At 41.2% G+C, this 10,198-nt stretch overlaps 2 protein-coding genes across 2 annotated transcripts; one reads left to right on the top strand and one right to left on the bottom strand.

Moving 5' to 3' along the window:
• Positions 1-27: 27 nt before the first annotated feature.
• Positions 28-5,767, top strand: LOC113543670 (uncharacterized). Its single transcript, XM_026942069.3, has 3 exons — positions 28-1,306; positions 2,651-2,800; positions 4,384-5,767. Exons 1-3 carry the CDS (start codon positions 901-903, stop codon positions 4,650-4,652), a joined length of 825 nt encoding a protein of 274 aa, XP_026797870.1. The 5' UTR covers positions 28-900; the 3' UTR covers positions 4,653-5,767.
• A 65-nt stretch (positions 5,768-5,832) lies between these two features.
• On the bottom strand, positions 5,833-10,061 carry LOC113543669 (uncharacterized). Its single transcript, XM_026942067.3, has 2 exons — positions 8,084-10,061; positions 5,833-7,116 (listed from the first exon to the last, which is right to left on the bottom strand). Exons 1-2 carry the CDS (start codon positions 8,249-8,251, stop codon positions 6,007-6,009), a joined length of 1,278 nt encoding a protein of 425 aa, XP_026797868.3. The 5' UTR covers positions 8,252-10,061; the 3' UTR covers positions 5,833-6,006.
• Between the last annotated feature and the right edge of the window lie 137 nt (positions 10,062-10,198).

The following is a 10,198-nucleotide window of genomic DNA, read 5'->3' as shown; positions in this document are numbered from 1 at the left end:
GTTATTTACAGTGTAATTTGGGGAAAGAGGAAATTAATCTATTTGTGTATTCCTGTGAAAAGACTTCTTTCAATCCCAGTTTTTTTTTCTTTTCTTTTTTTTCTTTTCTTTTTCAAATTCACACCTTAATGTTGAAGTTGTTTAGCAAAAAAAAAAAAAAAAAAAAAGCCTCAATGAAATGGCAACATCATGTCAGGAAGAACTGAGGGGGTTGATTATAGTTAGAGGCACTTACGTGAACTTGAAATAGTTTTCTTTTTCTATGAAATTCCATCTTTCTCTCTCTTTTCTTTTTCTTTTTCTTTTTTTACACATAAATGTAGGCAATAATGTAAAATCTTCTATGCAGCCCAAGTGTTTTTCTGGTGAACGGCCCAATCAAGTCAAAATGCTGTTACAGTACACACTGTATATAGATCTGCTCTATATTTCAAATCAAATTTACACTGAAAATGCATGGATTTTTTAAAAAATAATAATTGTTTTATAATTGTTTATAAAGTCATTAAACTCGAATCACTGTTTTCACCTGTAACATGGCTGTTTGCATCAGTTTACGTCAGGTTTGAAAGGTCTTTTTTCTCCTTGCCCCCTGCATTTCTGAAAGCCATAAAGTTTTCAAGTTTCACTGTGTTTGCAATTTAACTCGCTCGTGTTCAGCAGGATCAAAATTCTCCATGAGGCGAAGAATCTGTGTGGCATCTGTGTTACGTCTAACATTTTTCCACTGAATGAAGTACCGGAACTTACAGCGGGAGCGCCAAAACACAGGGGCGGGGCTAGCAGCACTGTTCGTTCCTGATTGGTTAGACACAGCGCGTCATATAAAGCGCGACACCATAAACACAAAAACAGACGCCATTTTTGGGGAAAACATTTCAGAATAGTTCTTTCTTGAAAATGGAGAAAACGAAGCCGTGGCACAACAAGGAGACGAAGACACTAATAGGCATCTGGTCAGAGGATGAGGTGCAGCGGGAGCTGGAAAGTACTGTAAGAAATCAGAAAGTGTTTCAAAAAATATCCCAGCGCATGTGGGAACTGGGTTACAACCGCAGCCCAGATCGATGTCGAGTCAAAATAAAAAAGCTCAAACAAGACTACAGGAGACTGAAAGAGTACAACAAAAGGAATGGGACGAACCGAAAAACAAAGTGGCACGACGCGCTGGATGCAGTTCTGGGACGCAGGGCGGAGCATGTAGGCAGGAGCGTGACGGCGGAGTCCTCCACCTCGCTGCTGGAGTCTGTGATGAGCTGTAACGGGGTGGAGGACGGAGGAGACAGCGATGACGACGTGCTGTCAGGTACAAGAAAAATTGTTGGTTTTGCGTAATGTGAGTTTGGTAATGTAACTTCATTAGCTCTGTAAATATCTGTGTATCGCTCACATAACTTTAAAAAAGCATTGTGGGTGACCACACACCCCTCACACACACTCCTCACACAAACACCTCGCACACACCCCTCACACACTGCACACCCTACACACACCCCTCACACACACCCCTCACACACTGCACACCCTACACACACACCCCTCACACACTGCACACCCTACACACACCCCTCACACACTGCACACCCTACACACACCCCTCACACACTGTACACCCCTCACACAAACACCTCGCACACACCCCTCACACACTGCACACCCTACACACACCCCTCACACAAACCTCACACACCCCAAACCCCATACACCCCTCACACCTCGCACACACCCCTCACACACTGCACACCCTACACACACACTGCACACCCTCACACTCTGTACACCCTACACACACCCCTCACACAAACCCCTCACACAAACCCCATACACCCCTCTCACACAAACACCCCACACACACCCCTCACACACTGCACACCTCACACACACTCCTCACACACTGTACACCTCTCACACAAACACCTCACACAAACCCCATACACCCCTCACACACTGCACACCCCTCACACACTGTACACCCCATACACCCCTCACACACTGCACACCCCTCACACAAACCCCACACAAACCTCACACACATCTCATGACCAGACTGCAAGTTTCTTCACCCAAGCCATCAGACTCCTCAACACTCAGAGACTGGACTGACAACACACACACACTCACTCAACTGAACACCACATTGCTACTGTATTTATAAAATATTGTATATAATTTCTTGTCATTACTATACTCTCTGCCTGGCTGATACCCCAACAACTGCTACATACATAGTATGTACACAATAACTGTGTGTGTACATAGTCTAAGCTTATCTGCTGAATACTGTTATAGTATGTTATGTTTACATTCACAGCAATCTATTATATTGTTATTCTATTGCACCACTGTTACATCTGACACTTTCATACTAGAACCTTGTATTGGTCGGCGCTGCACTGTCTCTTACTGTGCCTATTGTCCTGTTTTAGTAGTTATTGTACTGTCTTATGCTGTTTGCACACGTTTGCATGTGCACTTTACGTAGTAATGTGTAGTCTCTTGTAGTTCTGTGTTGTTTGATGTAGCACCATGGTCCTGGAGGAACATTGTTTCGTTTCATTGTGTACTAACTAGCTGTGTATGGTTGAAATGACAATAAAGCCACGTGACTTGACCTCACAGCTTAAACTCATCCTGTCTTTTTATTCTCCAGTCTCTATTGATAATGCAGATGACAGGAGCAGAACCAGGATCAGTTCTCCCATACTTCCGGTAACGTTACCCCTGTCACCAGGCCTGTCCTCTCCTGCGTCCAGCAACATTACAGCCGAGGAGCCCCGACCTACCGTGCCCCGTGTCCGAGGTGAGACACACACTGCACTGGGTTGGTTAGTTGGTTTGTTAGGGCTTAGCTCTATTAAGAACATACAAAAGAGTTAAATGGATTTTAGAGACAACAACATATAGTTATATAGTTTTTTTTAAACCAGTTTTAGAAATCAGTCTAACAAAAGACTGGGTGATGAGACAATATCATATCACAATACTTGACAACATTTCTGTTTATCACAGTATTGAGTTTTGCTAACAGATTTTCAGCAAAACGGTAGTGTTGCATTTAAAAATTGCAAAAAAAAAAAAAAAAAGATTTGGATGAGGAAAAATAACAATTTTAAAGATTCATTATACAATTATGAATCAGCTTCATCCAATCTGAATTTGTAACTATCAAAATTCTTTCACAAAAGTCTATGTATCGTTATTAATAATATCGTTATTATATTGTCACATTGCCCAGCCCAAGTGTAACAGTATTAATATTAATTCTATCATGTCATTGTATAAAAAATATAATAATGAATGAATAAATACACATATACTATAAGTAAAGGCAGCAATACTTGACACTTGTCAAAGAAAGTCTAGACAGCATTTTGCAGGGAAAAAAACCTTCCTTAGCCAGTTGCCAGCCACCAGCCAGCTCTCCTCTATCATACAAGATGCCAACCGGGGAGGGTGAAGGCTAACACGTGCTTCCTCTGAGACACGTGAAGCCAACTAACTGCACTTTTCGAACTTCCGCTCATGCAGCTTTACAGGACAGCGTAATATACACGGAGGGGAACAGCTATATACCCTCGTCCGCATACTTGCTCACAGACGCCCATGAATGGCTAGTGTCACTGTGTCTCTAGTGAAGGAGAGAGAGTATGCCATCTCTCCTACAGAGAAAGCACAACAAAATTTGCTTTCTTGGTTTATGTTCACGGATGGCTGTGGCATTGCTGAATCAGCAAGATTCAAACTTGCAAATTCTGGAAGGTGCCGTGAACACTTTCCTGTCGTGCCACTCTGGAGTCACCTATAAATTATTTTAGTCTCCAAAACAGCAGTTAAATTATCAGTACAGCAAGTAGGCTTTTGCTGTATAGGTGATTCCACAAATAAGTATGTAAAGGGAAAATACATTTTAAACAGAAGTAAAGTGTCCTACACAACAACTTATGTGCATGTCTCAGATGAATACCTTAAAATCTCTACAAATAATTTAAAACTATGGCATTTAAACAGCTTTTTTTTGCCAGCCCCAACCCACATCTGCACTTTTTTTATATATGTAATCATATATCAGTCACATAATTTTATCTTATTCTTCTTGCATTAATGTGTGAATCCATTTATCTCATGTTTAGAACATCCTTTATATGGTCGTCTATTATAGGGTATGAAAAATAACGTACGTTTCAGTGTCTGACAACATTCATTCAACCCTGTTACCTGAACACCTTCACACCTATGAGATACATGGAATGTTCCACATGTTCAACAGGAAGTTGTATCATCTGAATTTCATGAAAATTGTGGGAGGAATAAAAATAATTTCTCTCGTACACTTTATTTCCAATACTGTGATACTGACTGATACAGTTCTGTATAATTCACCAGGAAAAAGGAGACGAGGACACTCGAACCATATCGACGCTATGAGAGAGATCTTCCTTATGGCCGAGGAACGTGAAGACAGACGGCAAAGAGTTCAGCAAGAATTTGAAGAAAGACGACTTCAAGTCCTGCAGGAGTTGGAACACTCAGCTGGGATTCGGGAGGCAGAGTTGATCAACACCCTGGCACAGTTTAACCAAGGACTGCTCAGTGTTATGGGGCAGCTAGTATCCGTCATGGCCAGCAACCACAGCCCTCAACCGCCACCTTAAAACGTTTGATTTCCAAAACGTTTTTCTTTGGATTGTTATGCAGGACAATTGCTGAATGCAGTTAAACGTTTATAATTAAAAAAAATAATAAGCCCTTTTCAGTACACACTTTGAATGCACTTATAGGTATTTGTATCTTTCATTATGGCGACCATATATTTATTGGCCCTTTCATCAGGTACAGCTACCATAACGATTACTTTGTAGATACACGATTACTCACTGATCAGACATGATTTAGGTGATGGACCATTCTCAGTCCATGAGTGACTCTGACATGGTAGTGTGTGGGTCTGCTGGTACGAGGGTATTAGGCTCATTTGGCTTGTAGGTGGGCAGTCAGAGACCACAGCTCATCTTTTTTCCGTGTACTGCTTGTGTTTATCATCCACTACCCTTACTCAGTGTCAGTTTGCGACCACTGACACACTCCACCCCAACACACGTGTTTAGAGCAGGAAAACTCTATAATGTGCAGGGCAGGGGGTACTCCAGGACCCGGGTTGGGAACCTGTGTGCTAACGTAATTTCTAGGGGTGAAATGATACATTGTGAATCTGAAAAAATGTGACTGTGCAATATCAGCATTCTGTTACTTATGCATATAATGCAGTTGCACTGTCTGAACACTAGAGGTCCTAATCTGCACATCCCACCGAGTTAAACTATATAGCAAGAACACTGATCGCATTCTTTTTGTGGAAAGCCTGGGAGATTCATCTGCACTTGTGAAGTGACTGATAGCCTGGTAGCTCCAGAATGCAATGCACAACAAGCATTATATGTTTATATGGTCATACGACCATTTTATATCATTTAAAAAGAGCTCTTCAGTAGCTTTCAAACAACACCATCCCCACGCCTCTGTGATCTACTGTGCTCGAGAAAGAGGGTGCAGAAATTGGGCATTTTAGCTAACTATAAAGCTCTGTTTCTACTATGGAACTCATTATGTTTCAGTCATTTTCAAAGTCTTCAGGTCAGACACCAAGTTTAATCAAAATCTGTTGGGAGAATTTGTAAATTTATTTATTTTGGTGAAGATATGGTGAAGCTGTAGTATATTTTGTTTACAATATTAAACCTCTGTAGCAATTTTTAATTTATTTAGTTTTATACAGACAAAAATGAACATTGTTTTGTATTGTTTATTATACAGAAATAAAAAAAGTCTTTTCAAGTCATAATTTTTCTTTATTCAAAGTTTGCCTGAATTTTCTGAAAATCGGATAGTGAATCAAATAATGACTGGAGTGTATCATTACACCCCTAAGAATTTCAGTGCTTTACTTCTTTGGTATTCAGATATCTACGTAATAGATATAAAGCCAGACACAGCTGTTGTTTATATACTTTACTCAGTCAACGATGAAGCACTATTGTCTGTGTTTAGATAATGCACCAGGGCATTGCGCACACCCACGGCTGCACCGTCAGCGTCTTCCTCTGGTGGGAGTGCCACTAAAATCTGGTCTCCTGCAGCAGGAGGGTCCCATTCCTCGCTGTACTGCTCCCCGTGTGTTTCACATAAGTTGTGGAGGACACAACAGGTGAGCACCATTGTTTTCACAAGGTCTATGTGGCTGTCATTGCGTTTAAGAAGGCATCTCCATCGTCCCTTCAGCCGACTGAATGCCTTTTCAGCCACACAACTTGCTCGGTAGATTTTCTGGTTGTATGCCCTCTGTTCCGCTGTCAGCTGCCCAGTGTCTGAGAATGGTTTCATGAGCCAGCTCTGCAATGGAAATGCAGCGTTACCAAGGAGGTAGTAGCCAACATCATGACCAGCAATATTTTTGGTATGGTTTGGAAATAGTCCTTGTCCTATGAGATCCCACAACCCTGACACATGCAGAACTGTAGCGTCATGCATACTGCCAGGACTTCCTGCAAATACATGCCAGAAGAGCCCATTTCCATCCACAACTCCTTGCAGTATAATAGAATGCCAGCCCATGTGGTTAAAATACTCGGCATGGTACTCTGTGGGGACATTTGGGATATGTGATCCAGCGACAACCCCAACACACTGTGGAAGTCCATATCTCTGCTCAAAGTTCATGGCCATTTCCATAAGCTTATCATCATTTGGGAATGGTATCAGTTCTGGCAGAAGTACTTCATTAACTGCTGTGCAGAATTCCCGAACGCATCGCCACACCGTAGTAACACCAACGCCAAACAAATGTGAAACGAGTCTTAACTCACTGTTGGTGGTCAGCTTCCATAGTGCTATGGCTACCCGTTTCTTTATGGGCACGCATAGACGAAAGTTGGTGTCCCGCTTCTCCATTGCTGTGCGCAACCTATGGCAAAGGTACAGGAATGTGTCTTCAGACATTCTGAAATTCTGGCTCCACTGCTCATCTGTAAAGTTGGGAACTACAACAGTCCACCAATCGTTTGCTCTTTGACGGACCCAAACAGAAGGCGGCCTGCGACGTAACTGGTAATACAGCTGGATCTGAAACACAAGTCATGTAAGGTCCTATTCACTTATAATACAACAGTGAAAGGAAAAATCCATCCTGAACGACTTGCTAATGATTTACTTTAATGAAATTATCATCTTCAATGGCATCCAAGCTTTATTTTATAATGAAATTCAGACTGTGTTTGTTTGTTTGTTTAGATGTCTTTCATTGACATTGGTATATTTTCACCGTGGTTAATGACTTTCTATATTATTCACAAAGCCATTCGACTACTTGCTGATGGTGTTGCCAATGGGATTTGGCCCTTGCTTCATCCCCACCTAAAGAGAGTGATGCAGCAGCACTTTAGTCCTTAAGTCTGTCCAGCTCTCTCATCTCCTCATCTGTACACTCTGCTCAAACAGATCAGGTTCCAGCTTTCATACGAATACCACCATACCATGTCTCTGCCATAACTCAGTGTTACTGTGTCACATAGCTGCACTGCATTCTGGATCTTTGACTACAACGCTCGCTGTCTCCACTACGTCTACGCTGGATTCTCATAAATATGACATTCAACCTAGCTGGAAAAGAATGTGTAAGAAAATAAGCTTTTGTCCTTTTGTTTTTATGAACTTACAGCAAAATCTTACTGTGATCATCTGAGTCTGAGATCAGTTAAATAATTCCTTAAATTAAAACACCATTGCAATCTTCCCCTTAAACTCCCCCTCTGACGTCAGCGCGGCAGATAACCGTTAACTTATCAAGTGGTGGAGTTTTTCCTTAATGTAGTAAAGCTTCTTGTTCTGCAGCAGTTAAGTCTCAGCTCTGGATGTTTCACGTGACTGGCTGTTCGCCGTAAACGTCACGCGTTCATGTGCGCGCGCACAAATCACAGCCTAGGTTGCATTTATTAGATTTAGTCAGGAACCCGGGTTTTGTTGTGTTAATGTTAAACCTGCATCTTGAGAGCTCACATGTGTAACATAAGTAGGTGCATAAGACACTCACTTGTCTTTGTCTTCGTCTTTGGCGTCGTAACCTGCTGTGTGTATTCAGAATCAAGTCCCTAATCCTTAATCTCCTTTTTCTGATGAGTCTGATCTCGGTCGATATAAACTGATTAACCAAACGACCGATTAGACAGAGGAACAAAGTTAACCCAACCACATTTTCCATGTTGGACTGTGTGTATGGGTGTTTGTGTAGTGTAGTGTAGCGTAGTATAGTGTAAACACGCCGCGCACTGTGATGGCGTCATTGCGCCATGGGCGGACTTTGTAGAGTCGTACAGTAGCACGTTGCCAGTACACAATGGCCATTCAAAAGGAGCCCAAAAACTACTCCAGTGGTCAAATAAACCAGGCAAATATAGGAACTGTGTCTACATAACACATTCATAACGTCTTACATACGTATGGTAATTTCTCAGATGTGTTACAGTTCTATGTACTAAAGTCAAAACCACATTAATATAGAATTGTAACACATCTAAAATAATAATAATAATAATAATAATAATAGACTTTGGTCCACTCTGGAGATGACGTAGGAAGTCTTCTTCCTGTCTTTCAGACTGTGGTGAGATTTTGGTGGCCAGGATGTTTTAACCACAAGTGTGAAAATGGTCTAAGCAGGAAATGACATTTTCCCCATTTGTACTAACAACAAAAAAGCAAGCTGGCAAACATGTTTTTGCAAGTGGTATAACTAACTAATTCAGTGTTGTTTTACAATGTTACACAAGTATTTAACTCTTTTTGCCTGTGGCAGAAAAGTGGAATTTCCGCCTGTTTTGGGGTGCCCCTGTTCAACATTGAATTTATTTGTCATGTCACACTTAACAGTAGTGGTTAATGGCTCATATGAAAGTAGACACTCAGGTGACTCACATCCCTCCCCTTTCCCATCACCCTGCTCACCAGCAGCTAAACACAGAGTCACAATACTCTACACACAGAAACCCAACAGTACCCGGACTAACCATATAACAGACTTGTGGTGATAATTCGTTTATACTGATATTTTGTCCGATCTTCACCAAATTTGGCTCACATCATCTTGAGACCTGTCTAAACAAAAGTTATCAAAGAAACCTTGATATCAAAACTATTCTCCCATAACAGACTGGCAAATGCACCAAACAGAATGATAGGCTGTATCTCAGTAAGACATTTGCATATTGTCATGAGATCTTCAGGACCTCGCCCTAATGTCCCCAAAAACGTTTAATGATCGCTCCACCTGTGGTCAAAAACTGTGACAACTTCCATAATATTCCTAATTTAATTTTAAGAACTTGTTCTACATTCCCAGTTCTACATTCATATGATTCCCTAGGGTAAGCTGAAGTGAATGCTCTTCAGTATCTTAATTTAAAGAGTACTTGCTGTTTGGCAATTTGAAATTTACCTTAGATGATTTTACTGCAAGAAGAAAAAAATTTTTCAGAACAGTAGCAATCACGACCACAGGTCAAAGTAGCAACAGACAACACCCCTGCCCATTTGTTCATGTAGATCTGTCCTCCTACAGTCAGTTCCACCACTGTCTGTGGTCAAAACATACACATCATGAGTGAAACCACAAATCACACTTGAATCCCTTTGCCTAAAGTTATGGTTCTGCTTTTCTATGATTGCTTAGGCAACAGTTGTAGCGTGTCTATGAATGTGTGGCTCACCAAGTCTGGGTGCTTGGTCCCCAAAAATGCTGCTTGCAGCTTTAATTTTTATTTTTTTTATTTTAACGACTGCACTCAGGGCTGGACGTTGGTGCTTCCAGTGATTCACAGCTACTTGGTCCACAGTTCAATCTTGTGGTGTGAATGAGGGTGTGTGTGATGCCCTGTGATGACCTAGTGTCCAATCCAGGGTGTAATCCTGTCTAGGATGGTTACTGAATATGAATAAATGCCCTCCATTGAACGAACAAACACTGAATGCTTAGTAGTTTCCTATGAGTAGCAAAGCAGTCGTATAAGGCATAATCTTTTATCATTTTTCACACAAGATATCTTGTGTGTAGTTTCTATGTAGTGTATGTAGTTTGAGATACAGCCAAATTACTACTGCAGAGAGCTACAAAACAAAGTACACTCTTAAATTTCTACAGTGAAAAACCACA

This window comes from Pangasianodon hypophthalmus, chromosome 17, assembly GCF_027358585.1.
Source record: "Pangasianodon hypophthalmus isolate fPanHyp1 chromosome 17, fPanHyp1.pri, whole genome shotgun sequence".
Lineage (NCBI taxonomy): Eukaryota > Metazoa > Chordata > Actinopteri > Siluriformes > Pangasiidae > Pangasianodon > Pangasianodon hypophthalmus.
The sequence above is the reverse complement of the archived record's forward strand: the minus strand, read 5'-3'. Positions and strand labels throughout refer to the sequence as shown.

Coding starts and splice junctions, on each gene's coding strand:
- LOC113543670 (XM_026942069.3), top strand. CDS start 901: ATGGAGAAAACGAAGCCGTGGCACAACAAGGAGACGAAGACACTAATA. Junction 1,307..2,650: donor CGATGACGACGTGCTGTCAG/GTACAAGAAAAA, acceptor TTTATTCTCCAG/TCTCTATTGATAATGCAGAT. Junction 2,801..4,383: donor TACCGTGCCCCGTGTCCGAG/GTGAGACACACA, acceptor ATAATTCACCAG/GAAAAAGGAGACGAGGACAC.
- LOC113543669 (XM_026942067.3), bottom strand. CDS start 8,251: ATGGAAAATGTGGTTGGGTTAACTTTGTTCCTCTGTCTAATCGGTCGT. Junction 7,117..8,083: donor AAAGACGAAGACAAAGACAA/GTGAGTGTCTTA, acceptor CTTGTGTTTCAG/ATCCAGCTGTATTACCAGTT.